We start from the raw sequence: 20,905 nt of genomic DNA on the forward strand, positions 1-20,905 counted from the left end.
GAGTGTTGAAGCATATGTATATATATTCCTTCTTGTTTTCAGTTATATATTTCATTCATTCACAATTCATTTTGAATAAATCATCTTTTTCTTTTTTAACACAATAATTTCTGGTGGGTTACTAACTTAATTCTGAAAATTATGATTTTTGCTTTTTACGCTTTTCAAAAAAAGCTATTTGTTTTTACTGTTTAGTTTGGTATTCTTTAAACTAATGATTAAAATAATACGAAACTTTTGGATAAAGGTAACACTGCTAGCCACTAAACATTTTTGCTTATAATGCTTGTGAATTAAGGCTATATCGAGGCAATACGCATAGTATGCACATATGCTAATAAGAGACTTACCAGTTGCAGTCCTAAACATCAATAGGAAGATTCATACAAACAATATCAAATGAATTTAAACTTCACCCTATTGCACAAGCAAGTGGATATCAGGACTCGGTAATTGAGTGGAAAACGCGATGGCGTTTGAAGCGAAAGGTACTGGGTTGGAGTCCTAGAGTGAACATCAACTCTGAGATGCAGGTACATCCAGCTGACGAGTCCCAAATAGGACGAAACTCGCGTCCTAGATTCCATTGCTAGCCACTATCAATCTTTGCTTATAAAGGTAACATGCTTTATAATGCCTATCATTTTTCGGTTTTCATTGAAAGTTGATATTTGTATAATAGAAAGGCTATTTTGATGTAACATATTTTTGTGATTATGAAGAGTTCTCTTTTCGGTGAATTTAATTTTTAAAGTTGGACAATCGCAAAAGTACATACCTGTTTTTTTCACGATGATAATAATTACATTAATAGTGACAATAAAATTCTGTTAAACATGGTAACAGTAAGGTAGAATAAACAAAGGTATTTTAAAAAATGTTCTTTTTAACCAGAGAAACTAATAATAGGTTTATTGATAAAAGCTTAAATATTCATCATGAAGGTAAATAAGGAAATTATAATTGCGAAAGGATGGCTCAGTATGATATGATTAATTGTTGAAATTGAAATGAAATGTGATTGGGAGGACCAAAGAAAAAGAAATAAGCCAGCTAGGAATAGAAGGTCTATGGAAAACATGGAAGGAAGGGCAGATGGTTGTAAAGGATAAAAGTATAAATAAGAGAAAAATTATGAGACATAAAGACCATTGTATAAGAGGTTGTACCAATTTCTTTAGGACACACAGTTTTAGTTTTCTCAAATATATAGCTAATGCTTCGGCAATGTTAAGAAGATGCAATACAACTGCTTTTAGCAGCCTTCCACTTACCTTTTAAATTATTTTGAACGAAGAGTCCGCTTTGATTGAGTCACCTGTGTTCACAAAGTGTACCATTATTGAGCTTCTTATTGAGCCATTTCGGCCTCTTTTCAGCAAATCCGGGTAATTTTCTTAAATTCTTTTGGATAAAGTAGGCATTGAACGACCTATAATACCTGGCTACATATGAACAGGTACATTGATAAGTGCATATAGAGTTGATCAGATGAGATAATATATCCATAAGATTAGTGATGAATATTGATCAGCTGGAAAACACTATTTGTAATGTTGCTGCGAAGAACATTCTTTTTAAAGACTTTCATTCTTTATTTTAAACATATAGCTATACCTATACATTTACCTCAGTTGTATTGCTTTAATCGCTTTCTGTGTGTTTTTTATATTATGCATAAATAACATGTATTACTAATCAGTGTGTCATATGATAACTTTTGATAATGAGTTTTTTAGATATTGAATTAATATACAAAGTATATTAGTATATTCAGTTTCGTTTATACTTTCCAATTATAATATAGATGGAATTAGAAGCGATATGTGACGTATATATGTAAACTGTTGTTAGTATTACTGAAAACTTAGTTGCCTAGAGACTGGAAACTAGTTTTACTAGAGAAAATATGTAACTGAATCCTGTTTTTAGTTTTCTTTTTAAATAATTGTCTTCATGATTCCACCATTGTTATATGATGTTCACCCCTCTATTTCTATACAATTGTTTAACTCTTGACCACTTTCTTGATTACATCATTTCTGATTGTTACTTACTCATGTTTGGGTCCCACTGCAGATAATAATTTTATAATTTAGTGATAGCTTAAATTAACTAACCTTCATAAATTGGATATAACAGAGGATAATGAAGCAAAATATATTATCGTAAGCGAAGATGGACGAGTCCCAAATAGGACGAAACGCGCTTTCTGGATTCCACTGCTAGCCACTATCCATCTTTGCTTATAATGCTTGTGAATTATGGATACATCAAGGTAATACACACAGGATGCACATATGTCAATAAGAGACTGATCAATTACAGTCCTAAATAACAATGGGAAGTTTCAAACAAACAATACTAAGTGAATTTAAAAGATATACAATCCGATACAATCCGAAGATATTTTTTTCCACTTGAAATAACACTAACTGCTGAACCGTTGATGACTGTAAATCCTTAAGCAATTAGTGTATCCTAGTTTGTAACTCTTCAAGCTTATGGATCCATAATATTTCATACACAATCAAGTCAATATTTTACGGATCACACAAATGTTACTGTCCATTTTTTGTTTGGTTAAATAAGTCAAAATCATACAGTTTTCTAGTTGTAGCGTACCACTAGGGAATTTACGTTTTAAACTTAATGATTTCACACTTAAATCTTTCTATTAATCAAATCACTAATGGTTTCATATTTCTAATATTGCAATGTTTTTTTTCTGTATGTTTCTTATCACACAAAAGTTGGTTAGTTCAAAAGAATTGGAATTAAAAGAATTAGAAGAGGAAAAAAGAAAACAATTCATGTTTGACTGTATAAAATCGGCTGAACCAGAATTATTGCCAATACCTACCGCAACATCAAATAGTGAAATCTTTGATGTACATAAAGTTCGTGATGTAAGTAAATATATGTACATACAAAATAAGTGATTACTGTATTTCATCTACCGTGTACATGTTTATGTACTCGATCTTAAGTGTTACATTGTTGGTTTAGATCAATAATGTAATCCATATTTTTGAAGAAATGTAGCTAAAATATGATAGTTGAGTTGTTGAAAATCGGTTACATGAAGTCTCTCAATGATGCTTTATCATTATCTAGTTTCCGTATCAAGCCTTATTTTATTGAATGAGATTTTCAGACGAGTGATATCATATCTTAAAATTTGTATTATGAGAATATATAACATTTTATTTTACTTACTTACTTTCTCCTGTTACTCCCAATGGAGCATAGGCCGCCGACTAGCATTCTCCAACCCACTCTGTCCTGGGCCTTCCTTTGTAGTTCTATCCAATTTTTGTTCATTCTTCTCATGTCTGTCTCCATTCCTCGGCGTAATGTGTTCTTTAGTCTTCCTCTTCTCCTTTGGTCTTCAGGATTCCATGTGAGTGCTTGCCTTGTGACGCAGTTGGGTGATTTCCTCAATATGTGTCCAATCCACTTCCAGCGCTTCTTCCTGATTTTTTCCTCTGCTGGGATCTGGTTTGTTGTCTCCCACATTTTATCAGAACAATATAGTTTGTAAACTGTAGATATTGGAATCTACACTTGGTAAATATATGTTTGAAATAATCTACTATGGTTTCCAAAAAACACTTAACTTGTTACCAAGATAAATTACTTAATGTAGTAGCCTTTTAATAACATCCTATTTCATGAGAATTATTAATAGAAACTTGTTAAAAAATCATAAATTTTTCATCGAAAGGACCAAGAAGTTTGATTAGTAGTACTCATCAGAACAGTCAACCTCATGTGACGTTTGTCAGAGTTGTCCACTATTCGCTTATTCAACACACTTTTGCAGCGTTATTCAATTACAACCAGAAATATCTACTTTAGCCTAAGTACTTCAAATCATGAAATCGATATAAGATGATTCTCTATATTTTACAACATTTGACCAACTTCTGAACTTACGATGAATCCATGACAAAACATTATTTTTCATGAGATCTACTTGTACCTGTTACTTAGAACTAGTACGAATCATTGAGTATCCACGTTGATCACCCAATCGATAAAATGAAATACTAAACCAACTGAAGTAAACGAATTATTAATTTTCTCACTGGTTTTATCTCCAAATCTCAATCAGAAATATTTCCAATGGCATACTAGTTGAATAACTAAATATGTTAGTATGCACTGGGAAATCAAAGCTTTTATTGAGCTAAATTAATGTAACAATAAGTCAATTTTCAAAATCACAGACCAACCGGTAACTACATACTTTTACTACTTATAATAGTTCCAAATTAGCTTAACCAAATCATTTCATTCAAATTAAGAGATAAATAGTTTTGTCGAAAATGTACTTGTCGAACAAAAGCCAATTATTGAAGTATAAAAGTAGGAAACTGAATTGTCATAAACTGATTTGGATTCTTGAAAAGTTAGACAAAATGCTTGATTTATGAAGCATATTGAGATATTGTTAACAAATGTAAGCAACTTTTGAAAAAACGAAGTATTAAAAGAACAGAATATAAGTTGAATAAACGTTATTATTAAGTGATAAAATGAACTACTTGCTGAAATATTGAAAGTATATTAACTGATAAGCATGGATGCCGGCTCAGTGGTCTATCGGTTAAGTGCTATGGCTCGAGACTGGTAGGTCCTGGGTTCGAATCTCGCGAAGCGGGATCGTGGATGCGCAGTGCTGAGGAGTCTCACAATAGGACGAAACGGCCGTCCAGTGCTTCTAGGTTTTTCATAGTGGTCTAGCTTCAATTGACTCATGATCTCAACTATATGATAAGCATGGAGTTAGTTTTAATAATTGTGATTATTTAAGTTAGATTGTTTGTTTTAGATAGCTGCATCTGCTTTTGTACCTAAATATTGTAGATGATAACTGATGTATATTTTGGATATATATATATATCATAAATAGCTATGTCTCATTAGGACCTTTTATTACAAAAGTATTCCTACTAATGCAAATAAATAATCCATTTTTTAAATCTAGAATTTATCTATGATCACTACCCTGGATTTAACTTAGTTTAATCATTCTGTATTTCTGTACATTTTGGGCATTTTGTGCTTAATAAATTGACTGATTTGGTCGATTGCTTTGTACTGTACATACTTATTCACCGTATTATCATAGGCTTTTACTTAATTTATATTTTATTTCTATTCAATTAGCTTTTACAAAATTTAACTCCTGATGCTGAAGGTTTAGACTGGATATTAACTTACAGTACTTCTGTGCATGGATTTAGTTTACGATCATTATATCGTCGATGTGCCAATAGTTTGACAGAATCTTCGAAAGATCATTCATATGGTACTATTCATACAAAAATGAAACATACTCTTACATCGAATTCACCGTATGCAGCAAATCAACCATGTATACTAATCATACGAACATCAACGAATGAGGTTAGTTTTTCCACTTCTATTCACCTGATGATGGAACATCTAGTGTGTGTTTTTTTCTGGAGAATTTCACAAAATTTTTTAAGTGTCTCTCTATATGAATATTTATTCGATGATCTATTCGTTTAGAGTGTTGTTTTGATCGTTATTAGGACAAATCCAAGTATAGTTTTTCTTTTGTTTTCTCAATAATTCTATTTACGAAGTAGGATGGTTTGTCACATGATTGTTCAATATAATCACTTATACGTGAAAAACTTCATAAATTCAGTTTCTTGAGTAAACTTCAATAATCGGATCACAACAATATTTTGCAGAATGAGTTAAATCCATTTAGTTTTATGAGATTTTCATCACCTGAGTACAATCTGTAAACATTAATGGGTAAACACAATTTAGAAAACGAATATTTACCTCTTAAACTGTTGATTTCATACTCTTTAAAAAAATCCCCCAATACAAAGTATTGAGAAAATAAAATACACAAAGTTCAGTTTTGTTTGCAAGTAAACAACGATGTTTGTAAGAAATTATAAAGTACCCGTTGTGTGCGATATTCCACTGCCATAAAAAAGATTATTTAAAACAATGGTAAATGGTTAGTGAAATGATTTTAATATCACTAACTAATTGAAATCTAATACCAAGCCACTGGAAACTAGAGGGTGTTAACGCTACACTGAGTTGAACTAATGATTTTCAAGTCACCTGGAATTCAGTGTATCATTAAATTAGTAATCTACAATCCAATGTTGCATAGTTCCTTCGGAAAATGACATGATTATCACGCATTACTACTTAACACTCTGACTGATATGTACTTACTATTCAATTCGATGCACTAGTAGACTCTAATCTATCCTTACTGATGAAACTAACATAGCACAGTGTGAGCAAGTGTCTAGTTATTAGTAAAAAATATATCTAAACACAGATCACTGGGAGAGACAACATTTGAGTGTTGTATTTGTTCTGATCTACTTACGGTCATAGTTCATCATAAACGCAAGCGATAAGCACATGTTACATAAACCTCCTTCCAGCCATAGTGATGTGAAAATCACCTTTTTTGTAGAAAAAAAAACAAGTGGTAACGTATTAATTACAGAAGGCATGGCATCTTAAGAAGATATCAATCGCTGAAACTAACACGGAATAAATAAATAAATAAATATATATATATGACAGAACTTGAAACATTCTAGTTATAATTCAATATGCGTAAACTAGCCTCTCAAATGCATTAAATGATATATATTCAATGAGGCCACACTCAAGAGGCCGATATTGTAGTGTCGGCCTCTATGTCAAGCCCATATGGCTTGTTCTATCTTACGGACAGGCCAATTCATTCATTCTACTTGAGTTACATTTTGACCATGTTAACGATTCGCTTATCAACCTTGACTGTTTTTATATGAGCGTATGTATGTGCATTTCTTATCCTACTCATCACATGTATGTAACTTATTTTTATGTGACTATAAATATCGATTCACACATGATCGAACCGCCTTCTACATGGCGTTTCCTTTTGTATTGCTTGGCTTTCCGATCAACGATTGTATGAAATATACGCACTCGAACTCCATTCTCGTATTTGACTTATTTAATTCCGTTATTCACTAACGCGATTCAAGTGGATGATTATATGCGTGAATAGCCGACATGTTTAGTTCACTAACAATTATCATACAATTCAAATGGAATCAGATCCTGAGCCACTAAAGAACAAAGTATACAATGATTGTTATAGTATAGTTGATTATATTTATTTGGTCGACAAAATAAGATATTATTCATGTCACTGAAATTTTATTTATATTACGTAGAAATATATTAGGTGAATAATGATAATTTTATCCTTGATTTGTCTCAACTAAAAACTAATGAGCTCTTTCTAACTTTTACTGAAATGATAAAAATTACTTTTTTATATAGTTGAGATCATGAGTCAATTGAAGCTAGACCACCAACTATATAAAAATTACTAAAATCTCCACAAAACCCCCCTTCTGATAATGATCATATGATCATTAGTGACTGGCTCCATGAGGTGTTTCCTGGAGTTCTAGTGAGAAGCAGTGACCAGTGGAGTTCAACCGAGTCTGTTGGGAGATATCAACTCACTGAAGACATTGGTGAATGGTTGCTCAATTTCGTGGATTGTTTGAAGTTAGACATTAACACCGTTGACTGCCGGCTCAGTGGTCTAGTGGTTAAGCGCTCGCGCGCCAAACTGATAGGTCCTGGGTTGGAATCTATTGAGGCGGGATCATGGAGACACACTGTTGAGGAGTCCTACAATAGGACGAAGCGGCCGTCCAGCACTTCCAGGTTTTCCATGGTGGTCTATCTTCAATTGGTTCATGATCTCAACTATATAAAAATTACTAAAATCTTCACAAACCCCCCTGTCTGGAAAATTACTTTTGTTTCTATTTGGCAAGAGAATAATTTAAAGGTAATTTTAAAAAATAAATCACATTTCTGACATTAAAACCGGTCACATATGAGTACTATTCTATTCATTCTAATTTGTGATATTGTTATGGTTTGTTCTGAAAATCTCTTGGTTAGTAGTTTGTTTCTCAAACTTTTATACAATAATAGTACAATTGGTTGAAAAACTCTATTGAATAACATACAAAAGCCAATACCATAAGTGAATAATGAACTTGAGTAGTAAGGCATAAAACTCATATTTTATATAAATTATTCAAATGTATGTCAGTGTCATGGAGATACCTAATTCATTTATCCCAATTTTTGTGATCAAATGGTTATACTCTTCAAGTGACCATCTTCACGTATTTCACTCCACTTTAATAAATTCAGCAATAGCATAGACTAATATCAAAATTAATCCCTTGAATTCCTAAAATTACTCAAAGAAAAGATTGTATTACTAGGTTATATTGTTTAAATTAAGAAGAAACTATTTTATAGCCGTTAAGATGGTCATAATTAAAGGTCTGTAAAACTAATCAGCTAACAATGGATTATAATTTATAACATTTCAACTATTTCACTATACACACACTACAATTTAATATTACCTGATTAGTTCACTATGTTTATTGACTGCTCAAATTTACTTAAGAATAGAGTTAGGCAATCTTAGATTGAAAATTATCTCTTTGAAGAGTAATCCTCTCTCTGAATATCATCCGTAAAGTCCTAATTGATCTTAACATAGTGATTGGTTAACTATTCATGAAAAAGAAAACAGTTTGAAACCGTAAATTGCATTTTTTGCAAGAAAATTAACTACTTTCAAATGTATCTGACAGGAAGGAAAATTTTTCTTTTTTAGAAAAATTACTAAATTAGAAAATAAACATTTCTTCAATTGAGATACTGTTATATCTCTAACTTAGATTCGCAGTATGTCGCGTAATACTTGAGCACTCAAACTCTAGAACCCTCCTAAGTCGCGAAATGAGAAGACTATTAAGTAGGAATGTTGTTCCCAAAACAGTGTCAAATATAGTACAAAAATCTCATGTATTTATAGTTTTTGGCTGAAAGTAAATCATCATTTTGGACAGACAATAGGCATATAGGGGGGGGCCTTCTTATTCATCCAGTAGGGAAGCTACACGTCGACATTCTAAAATGTTCCTCTAGTGGTGATTGAGTGGAATGTCTTCGGTTTTTTCTGGGCTTCTTGAAGCTTCCTTGAGTTTGCCAACGAGCCATCCTAACAGATACTTTTCATTAATGAAATTATTTGTCTAATAATTGGTTTATTTTGAAAATTCCAAATAAAAATTAATTGAATCATATAGAGTGAAATAAATGTTACATTTTTAAAATGTTCAATAGAAGCGTAATCGAATAAGAAAAAGAGAATTCAGCGAAGAAAATTTTTCTTTTCGACGAAATCATTTACTTAAGCTGTACATTCGTATATATAGTGATATGGAAAATATATGTCTATAGGAGGCTAGAATAGATTGCATTATAAATTGATTCGACAATAAATAATAAATGAGGTTACGTACTAATCAAGGGGTAAGGAAGAAAATAATTTATGGGTCAGATAATAGTTCAATTGACAGATATGAAGAAAAGCGACAAACGCAAAGGTCATTATAGACTGAATATGAATCAGGAAAACTTGTATATGATAATAATAATTATTATAACTGATTAGAGTTTAAAATGCAAAACACTAATTTAAAAAACAACAAATTGATGATAATCAAATAAAAGTGCAGAAACGAAAAGAAAACGACATCTAGAAACATACCCATTAAGGGAACTAGGGTCAAGGAACGGTGTAAGGTTCAGGAAAAAGCTTCGACAGTACAGAAGAAAACTTTGTTTATGAATATGGAATTTAAAGGAGACACGGCTGCTGAAATCCTGAATAAACAGATTTCAAAATCGTTGAATAAAACATTCTACGCAGCTAAGCTTCGAATTGTTTTCTCTAGCCGGCCTACGATTCTGGGGTGTGTTAAGGATAAACTTTCGCTTTGGGCAACATCAATGTGTATCTATACATTTACTTGCGCATGTGGAGCACGTTACGTAGGCTGCATAAAGCAATCACTTTTTAAACGCATCTCGGAACACTATCCGGCATGGCTCTTAAAAGGAGAATGCAAAAAGATATCTAGTTCGATACAGGAGCATTAATTTAACTGTGGACACATCGCTCCAAAAGACTCTTCTTTTAAAGTAATCTACAGAGTCAAAAGAAACCGAGTCGAAGGGGAGTCGAATCAATATTTTATGTACTGCTGATGCATTGGCAATTCACGAATTCAAGCCTGAACTTTGCGTGCAGAAACGATTTGTTCAACCCTTCCTTGGCCCTAATTCCCTTAATGGGTATGTTTCTAGTTGTCGTTGATAGACCACTGAGCCGGCATCCAACGGTGTTAATGTCTAACTTCAACTGATCCACGAAGTTGAGCAACCGTTGGATGCCGGCTCAGTAGTCTATCGGTTAAGTGCTCTGGCTCGAGACTGGTAGGTCCTAGGTTCGAATCTCGCAAGGTGAGATCGTGGATGCGCACTGCTGAGGAGTCCCACAAACGGACGAAACGGCCATCCAGTTCTTCCAGGTTTTCCATGGTAGTCTAGCTTTAATTGACTATGAAAATACTAAAAAATCTTCACAAAATGCCTTCTGATTTATTGTCGAATCAATTTATAATGCAATCTTTCCTAGCCTCCTGTAGACATATATTTTCCATATAACTATATATACGATTGTACAGCTTAATTAAATGATTTCGTCGAAAAGAAAGTCTTCTTCGCTGAATTCTCTTTTTCTTATTCAATGACACTATGAGTTATTTTGATTATCTGAAGAAGTGTAATCTTTAGCATTTCCCATCATCTAACGTTTATTTAGTGGATGAGCGCAACTGATGTGGATGATGTGCAACTTCATTTCAATTATCTCAAGCTATCTACATATGTCTTTTATGCTTATCTCATCGTAGAGCATCATAACTTGTTAAATGAAAAAGAAGCAGATTAAGTAAAGTTTAAGGTTTAAAATGAAATCCTCAGTGAAAATTACATTCCTTTATGTCACATTCACTAAATAAACGTAAAATTGTCCCTGAAAGTGCTTGATAATGCGCATATTTATATTGAACATTGAAAATGGATGAGTTACAAATTTAGAAATACATATTTTAACTCCACTATATACTTTCATTTTTTCTTTGTTTAAGTAAACTTTCCTTATTGAGAACAATTAAAAGATGGGATGAATAAATTGATAAATATCAAAGGGTATAAATAAATAAATAATTTTCATAGTTGAAGTCATGAGTTAATTGAAGCTAAACCACCATGGAAAACCCGGAAGCACTGGACGGCCGTTTCGTTATTTTATGGGACTCCTCAGCAGTGCGCATCCACGATCCCGCCTTGCGAGCGAGATTCGAACCCAGGACCTACCAGTCTCGCGCCAGAGCACTTAACCGATGAACCACTGAGCCGGCATCCAACTGTGTTAATGTCTAATTTCAACCAATCCATGATGTTTGAGCAATCGTTCACCAATGAAAATACTGAAATCTCCACAAAACCGCCTTCTGAAATAAATAATTATTTCGGAATATGTGGTTTAAGGTTTGATTATAACAGAACTGTATACAAAATGTCTGAATAATAGTTCAATATTTTGAAAGAGTTGCTTCATAAAGGATCAAACTATATAGCTGATAAGTTACTGTAAATAGATTTAAGTAAAACCAAACAGACCAATTTTACCTCATCCTTGATGAAGATTTCAGTTGTCTCATTTTTTGTCCCAATTCATCCATTTAAAAACGAAAGGGCAGTAATCCTATTGGTTTATATAGTTTATCATTATATTTACTGAATTGTCAGTCAATTTCATCATAAATAAGTGTTTGACCTGATTACATAATACTGAAAATGTTTACAATGTTATTTAGATATTGTTTTATTAAGTAATAATTTCATATTAGAATGGATTTTCATCAAAATATATAACAATACATATATTTTTTTGTTATATCCCAATGAGTAGGAAAATTGTATTTTTGACGTTTTGTGACACAATGTAAGCTACTTCCTCAAAGTAAATCAGTCAGTCAGTCACAACGTAGAACTTCGTACGTACGTACATCAGTTCGAGTTGCCATACCGCATTAACACAGAGATACAATTATCGATTCAAATCCCATAGTGGTAGAATGTAGTAAGAGTATAAGCAGTAATCCGAAGGATTAGCATTTGATGATGTTGTTCAAGGAGTATAATTTAGTGAATTAAATTTGGAAAGAGAAAAATGATAATGAGATAAAGAATTCAGAAGATTAGACAGAACAAAATGAGTGGATGCACTTTTGCCACTGAAAACGATTTTGAGCCATTCCATTCAATTTCTCTAACCATCGGTTGCTATCATCTCGCGAGTCCCAACCAGGTAGTCGACACCTACCAACATGGCTCAGTCCAATTGTCAGTGACTTCATGGACTTGTACCACGTTTCTGTCTGGTCGAATTAAATTAACCCCACTATTTCATATTACAAATGCATACGTTCTTCGTACTCACATTCTAATACATAAATTAATACAGTGACAGGTCATACAAGTTCATTTTGACCAAGAATAACTTGATATTGATTTATTATTGATTTTGATTGTACCAAAAATATTCTTCATTTTTTCATTTGTACTATTTAAACTTGTGTTAATTTCATTCGATTATTTATTTACTTTGATGAAGTGGTTTATTTTAAGTAACGAAACGTCAGAAATACAATTCTTCTACTCATTGGAATATACCCAATGCTTAATTTATTCGAAACTACCAAGTTCAACCTTGGTATTGATACTGACAAATTTTTCTATGACTTCTTTTCTAATTACTTAGATATTTGGAGCAATGCTTAATACACATCCTTATCCAAGTAATGGCCGATTCTATGGTAATGGATCATGTTTTGTATTTCGATGGATCAATACAACTGATTCAAAACAAGATCAATTAAAAGAAAATAGTAATTCAATCAATGAACAAGATTCTACATCTTTATCAGTTACTTCTAATAAATTATTGAATATACCAACAGATGTGAACTCTGCATCAATATCATCCTCGTCATTATTAGGAACAGACAATCATAATTCTGATCTAGTCTCATCTTCATCATCATTCATATCATCTGATGTGAGAACTGAAACTGTAACCAAAGAATTCGCACATTTATGTTATAATGATAAAAAAGAATTTCCCGAACAGGGTAAAAAACAGAAATTCCAAGTAAATCGATTGATAATAATGACAATTATAGTATTATTAACAATAGATATACGGTTTATATCATTTACCATAAATGTCTAATAATCCACAGTATAGGGTTGTGAAGATTGTTGACTATTGATTGAGATCATGAATCGAATAATGTTAGACCAACATTGGAAACTTTGAGTTCTAGTGAGAAGCTGTAACCACTGGAGCCAATCCGTATCAAGGGTGAGGCAGTTACCCACCTAAGACAATGGTGAGGCAGTTACCCATCTAAGACAATAGAAGATAGTCGCGCAATGTCGTGGTTTAGTTGAAATTAAACATTATTATCGTTAAATGCCGACTCAGTGGTCTAGAGGTTAGGCGTTTGTGCGCGAAACCGAAGATCCTGGGTTCAAGTCCCTTATGCAAGATCATGAATGCGCACGGCGGAAGAGTCCCCATACTAGGACGAAACGACCTTCCAATGCTTCTGGGTTTTTTAATTATGGTCTAACATTGATCGATTCATAATTTCAATCAAAAATCTAATAATCCATTATTCCTATTTAACCCTGTTGAGTCGACGATGAGTAACTGAATATCAGCAACTTCATTGATAAAATTGTATGTTTATAATTATTCATTTACCAAATTCAACCAATGATGAATTTAATATGTTTCTAAATAGGAAATTATTCTGCAATTAATGATCGGTTCATTAATATATTTCACCACATTCATATAAACAATTACCTAAACTATTACACTGTTAATTTATATCAGTTTCAAAATAATCTCATTTGTTGAGATATTATTATCACTAGTATTTTGGACCTTTTGTAAATCCATATCAATATCAGAAGGGATTTTGTGGATATTATAGGAATTTTAATAGTTGAGACCATCAATCAATTAAAGCTAGATCACCATGGAAAACCACAAAACCCCTTCTGATATTAGTCAACATATGTTCATTAGTGACTGGCTTCAAGAGGTATTTCCTGGAGTTCTAGTGAGAAGCAGTGACCAGTGGAGTTGAACCAGGTCTGTTGTGAGATAGTAACTTACTGAAGACATTGGTGAATGATTGCTCAATTTTGTGGATCGGTTGAAGTTAGACAATAACACCATTGGATGCCAGCTCAATAGTCTAGAGGTTAAACGCTCGCGCACGAAACTGATAGGTCCTGGGTTGGAACCTTTTAAGACGGGATCGTGGATGCGCACTGTTGAGGAGTCCTACAATAGGACGAAGCTTCCAGGTTTTCTATGGTGGTCTAGCTTCAATTGATTCATGATCTCAACTATTAAAATCCATATTAATTTTTTTTCTATATTTCATTCCTATTACTTCATTATATTATTATTATTATAAACGTTACTTTAGAAATTTACATGGAGCGGTGAAAATTCCTATTTTATCAATGGTGATTATGATTCGCTTACCATAGGATGCTCTCAGTAAGTTACTTTCGATATATATATATATATATAGCCATATTTCCATTATATTTTCTATCCCGATCATTTGTATACATATATGTATATAAAACTTAAAGATTTTAATACAAACAGACACACACACATAAATACAAACACAACCAGTAACAAACACGTGCTCTCTATGTGTGGTTTAGTTAAGTTAATAAATATTATTGTTTTTCTTTTGCTTTATCATTTGACCAAAAGCATTTACTGAATTCATTTGCTATACTATAACAAACTTCATTTTTTTTAATGGCCTATATTCTTTTTTAAATAAACCAATAATACTACTAATAATAATATGAATATTAATAAACATATAGATAGAATCAATAAAGTAATATTTATTATAATACATAGTAGATTCAGAAATCGGTAGGTAACCATGAGAACGAAAACAAAATTGGGATAAGCAAGCAATTTGATTGGTCAAGTTAAATAACTAGTTTTATACAACAACATTTAAAAAGTTATCTTGTATTGGTTAACTATAGTACTTCATTCCTTATATCATTCTTTCTTATGATAATTTGTCTCAGTAGACATTTTAAAAGAAAACTTGTGAATGTATCAGATGATATTAAGCTAGTTATTGCAGAGAGATATTTTTTCCAAATATGTCCACATTATATAAATAACCAAAAACTGGATGATTTTAAGTAAACTTATTTGAAAAGAATTATCACTTTATATTAGTAGAATGAACGGAATCAAATAGTCTTTGATTTCCAAAATAAGTCAAGATCTTGTCTACTTTTATTTTCGAAGAAAAAATATGAGTGTATATCTTTTAATTAAATGGTAAGATTAAAGAAAATTAAGAAGTGTCAGTAGGGGGTTTTGTGGAGATTTTAGTAATTTTATATAGTTGAAATCATGAGTCAATTGAAGTTAAACCGTCATAGAAAACCTGGAAGCAGTGGACGGTCATGAGAAGCAGTAACCAGTGGAGTTGAACTAGGTCTGTTTGGAGATATCAACTCACTGATGACATTGGTGAATAGTTGCTCAATTTCGTGGGTTAGTTGTAGTTAGACATTAAAACTGTTGGATACCGGCTTAGTGGTCTAGAGCTTAAGCGTTCGCGCGAGACCGTGGACGCGCACTGCTGAGAAGTCCCACAATAGGACGAAGCGGCCGTCCAGTACTTCCAGGTTTTCCATGGTGGTCTAGCCTTCAATTGATTCATGATTTCAACTATATAAAATTAAGAATTCTATTTTTCAAATTACTACATTTTAATATGTAAAGTATACACTATTAAAATTATGACTGATCACTAGCATATTCACTATATTTAAACTCCGATTCTCTTTCCTTATAAAAAGCTTCATGAACTTTATTGCTTTCTCCAAGTAATCATATAGGATTTATTTGTTTAGTCAGACTAGAAAGTATTAAATCATTATATATTTTACCTGTTCGCTTTAAATAAAATATCAGTGAGATTATAATTTATGGACGACATTTGAGCGACGCTAAAGTGTCCTTGAAAGTGCCCACATACTTACTAGGGCTAAATGAGAGTTATAAAGCAGCTTAAAAAATAAGAATAATGAATTATAGTTGATAGCTAAAGTTAAGAATTAGATTTATGGTTTTCATCATGAACTGACATCAGCTAAAATGCCAAAACGCTATTTAAACAAATGGATGAATGATTTTTGTGCCAAAATCCAAAACTTGTTATCCTAAATCTGATTGGTTCGTCTATAAGTTATAATCTTACCAAAATATCTTTTGTGTTATATACAGAAAAGAGAATTATGTTGTTAATGTTATACGTTAATAAAAATTTTAAGGTCTGACTTTTTATAATAAACATTCATTTTTTGTTCTGAGAAATTTTTCAGATGAATCTAATGCCAATTATTTTTATTTTAGTAAATAACTGTCTATGATGAATATGTATTTTTCTATAAATTTTCTGAATATTTCCAATATAGTCACTGATTTTAGTATTGAGAATAGTACAATAGTGCAATTGATTAATTAATGTTGAAATCAAGTGACATAGCTTAGCAGTGGCTTTGTAAACAAAAACACTCAGGTTTTATTTGCTTGATCATAGTTCTAAATATCGTCTTGCCTTTCTTCCGTATTAGCAACTAGTTAACATTATTAACAGCAGCAGTTATCAGTCCTATTTGTAAGTACACTTGCTCTTATGAAGCAGATTACATGGGCCGCAAAAAGCGAGCTCTTTCCAAATGCATCTCCTAACATTATCTCGCATGGCTTTCGATTGTAAATCAATCAACAGTTCAATATTAAAACATCTTATAAACTCCGGTCACATGACCACATTTGACAAGTCCTTTTAAATCATCTATACAGTCAGACGATTGTGTCCGAATGAAGCGCAAACTAGTAACATATGAATCTCACGGGCACTAGCAATCTATCATTCAAACCTGAACTCCGTGTGCAAAAAAGATATGTGCAAGCTATAATTTTTCCATAGTCTTAACACTTAATTCTCATGATGTGACAACTTGAAGGAATACACATATGTGCTAAGATATATGATCTTGACTGACTATTATTTTCTTTAAGAAACCAGTAGATCATGTGACTGTAAATGGACAGTGCTGAAGAGTTTCAAAAAAGAATGAAATATCTATTTATCATATCGCAATTCTTAACAGTTCTCAAATTATTATAGACTGGTGTTGCACTAGAAAAGATTCGTTACTAAGATATACATGAAAGACTGAAGAAAAGATATTGTGTTTGTAATTTTCATTCTAGAATCCCCGACTATCCATAAATATGTTCATGAAAAATTAAGATGAATTCTTACTAAACATAAAGGTTTCCTTAAATTACCAGGCAGTAATTAATAATATATCCTAAAGAGTATATTTTTACCATTCGAATCCAGGATCGCGAACCAACTAATATCTTTTTATTCATTAAATTCATGAATCTATCTAAGCTAAATCTGGAAGCACTGGACAGCCATTTCGCCCAAATATGAAGCTCCTTATCAGCGCGAACCAAAAATCCCTCACACAGGGCTCCAATCCAGGACCCTCGGTCTCGCGCATAAACTCTTAACTTCTAGACCACTGAGCTGGTACCCAATATCTTTTCCTACAGTTTCTTTCAACTCATTTGTTTTACCCTTTTAACAGTTCTATTTCATTTTTTTTTGTCATTTTAGAGGTCATTCAGCAATTCAACTTGATGATATTCTATTACATGGACATAGTGATAATTGTGAAACATTTAATAGTCCACAATTAACTTTATCATCACCAGATTTTATTATTACCACACTTGAAATATGGTCATTTATTTAAAAAAGAAAAGTAATTTAAGATTTTGTTATTGACTTTATTATAAACTAATTATTCAATATTAATTAAACAAATCAAATCCACAAAGATGTAATACACATTCCATTCAATAATTTGTTGTGTTTTGGTCCTTTTTTTTTGTTTGTTTACACATTAATTATTCTATTTATTTATTTATTTGTTCTTTATGGTCTGTCTACTTAATTAATTACTGATACTATTATTAGTAATAATTTGTAAATTCGTTAAAACTAATTTCAACTTTCTTATTTACAATATATAACTATTTTCTTTCTTGTTACAAACTCTTGTGTATGATTATTCTCTTCTTTATTCTTAAATGGTTCAATTTCTGTATTTCTTTTCTCTAAGTTAAATTGTGATACCAATGATTTTCTTTTTACGATACCACTACCACCACCACCCCAACAACAACAACAACAATATTTTAATAAATGATAATATTCCATTTTTTGTATTTCTTATTTCATTTCATCAATAATTAAAAAAAGTGAAAAACAAATGCAAAACTATAAAATGTTTTATTTATCAGTAAAATTTTATTGATTATCATTGATTTGAAATTTTTTTTTTCGGTTTTTCAAATATTCAATAGATTAATTGATTTTATTTATTTTTTTGTTTTGTTTTGTTTATTACTATCTATTGACAATTAAGTAGTGATAAGTTTTCGTTTTTCAGAAAATTATTTAATGTCATAATTAGATATATTTTTTTTAAAAAAAACCAAAAAAAAAATTTTTTTAGATTTTTATGGATTCCATTGTTGTTATGCAATTATTTTTTTTTTATTTCTGTTGAAAAAAAAATATGAATCCCCTATTACATCATATCTATTCTTACTACTCATTCATATATACATACATACATATACACATATATATACATATATATATATATGCATACTCATATAGAAATACTTATAGATCCATATTCATTCATGTAGTATAAGAAAGAAAACAAAAAAGACAATTTGTTATCTATCTGCCATTATTATTACCTTTCAAACAAAACAAAACAAAAACAACAACTGATCATACACATATTCTCTTTTTTTTTACAATTCAATTGGTTCATTTATTCTTTCCACTATTTTCATATTTAATAATAATAATAATGACAGATATTAATTTATTATTTGAGTAATGGGTACATAGAATGAGTACAATACATCAATTTCTTTTATTATTCAATAAATGGCATTGAATTTTGATAGATTATCTGACCAGTAAACAAACTATCGGAAACAAAAACCAGTGTTATGAATTATTTAACTAGTTGATCTAAGTAGTAATGATAATATAAACAAGTATTTAAAATAAGCTTTTATCATTATCATTGTTAGTTTTCAAAATTCTCCAGTCAATCATAGAAATCTTATTCATGCACTTGTTGGTTTAAGGTGTGTTATTTAATATCTATCCTACCTTGTTTAGTTCAGTTCCACATGATAATGATCATGAGTGATTAATGACTTTACGTGATATTGTTTAATTTAGGTTGACTTGACGGAAATATATATTCGTTCTTTATATTTATTTTGTTGAATCATGTACTTTAATTCATTTATCACATTGCTTTATGAATTAAACATTTGTATATCTAGTTTTGTGATCATTGTTAGAACCATCAATTCATTTGTTATTCATCTTTTAAAATGTATATCTCTGTACTGATATAGTGTGGAAAACTGATCTGATGATACAGATTTGTACAATGATTTATTTAAAGGTATGTATGATGTAAGTGGAACTATTTTAGAAATAAAAAATGAATATTAACTAAACTGCTTATTTATCTACATTGTCATTATTGTCAGTGATTGACAAAAACTACGGAAGGAAGCAACCTTATTATTAAGACTATATTAGTTAGAAGGGGTTTTGTGGAGATTTCAGTATTTTTCCATAAGTTAAGATCATGAGTCAATTCAAGCTAACCCACCTTGGAAAACCTTGGAGCACTGGACGGCCGATTCTTTCTATTGTGGGACTCCTCAGCAGTGCGCATCCATGATCCCGCCTTGCGAGCGGGATTCGAACCCAGGACCTATCAGTCTCGAGCCCGAGCACTTAACCGATAGACCACTGAGTCGGCATCCAGCTGTGTTAATGTCTAACTTCAACTAATCCACAGGGATGCGCACTACTGAGCAGTCCCACAATAGGACGAAACGGCCGTCCAGTGCTCCTAGGTTTTCCATGGTGGTTTAGCTTCAATTGACTCATGATTTCAACTATATTAGTTACTTTTAACATTCTATTTTGTATAGGAAAAGTAAAAAATATAACATACTGATACTATCAGCAGAATTTTTAAAAACTGGCAAATTCCTACACTTTATAATGAAACTATTAACGTTTATCAGCTAATAACGAAATAGAAACAAGTTATTAGTGAGGTTGCGTCCTGTGATTTAAAGAGTTTAGTTGCACTGTATTAATTGGGAATGCTGAATTGAATATAAATGTTCTTCAGAACGCCAATGACAGCTTCACAATTAAACGATCCAACTTAAAGAATACGATACCATTAAATATCTCTACCTAAGCTATGAATCTTTTTCATCAAACACAATAGACAAGTTAATTAAAATCTCATAAAAATCTGTATCAAATAAAAATGTTGTTGAACTGTCGAACAGTGATCAACATTACTTGTAAGTGAACTTGTGGTACTTGAGAAACAATATCTTCACTGCAAAAACCTTCTAACAACTCAACACCCATAATATAACTACTACTGACCGATTTTTTCTCGTACAGTAAACACAACAACATTACCTTTAAGTAAATCCAAATCCTGATCTTCACTTAATTTATGCGGTTTACAGGAAAAAGAGTCTTCTGATAATTTTCTTCCCCTTAATATTAATTTCAATAGAGCAGAATAATATATATATATATATATGACAATGAGAAGCGTAGGAAGAAGTATATTCTAGAAG

General features: G+C 31.5%; 1 protein-coding gene across 1 annotated transcript in view; it reads left to right on the plus strand.

The window, feature by feature from the left end:
* Smp_149630 (putative nucleolar protein c7b) overlaps positions 1-17,940 on the plus strand; it is a gene marked incomplete at both ends in the record, with an annotated part of 41,193 nt that extends 23,253 nt beyond the window's left edge. The window contains 5 exons of the mRNA XM_018795145.1: positions 2,754-2,909; positions 5,176-5,415; positions 12,791-13,180; positions 14,538-14,611; positions 17,802-17,940. Of these exons, the coding sequence (XP_018649487.1) occupies positions 2,754-2,909; positions 5,176-5,415; positions 12,791-13,180; positions 14,538-14,611; positions 17,802-17,940 (999 nt within the window). The remainder of the gene's footprint in view (positions 1-2,753; positions 2,910-5,175; positions 5,416-12,790; positions 13,181-14,537; positions 14,612-17,801) is intronic.
* Positions 17,941-20,905: the final 2,965 nt, after the last annotated feature.

Source organism: Schistosoma mansoni, chromosome 1 (genome assembly GCF_000237925.1).
Source record: "Schistosoma mansoni strain Puerto Rico chromosome 1, complete genome".
NCBI classification, from domain to species: Eukaryota; Metazoa; Platyhelminthes; class Trematoda; order Strigeidida; family Schistosomatidae; genus Schistosoma; species Schistosoma mansoni.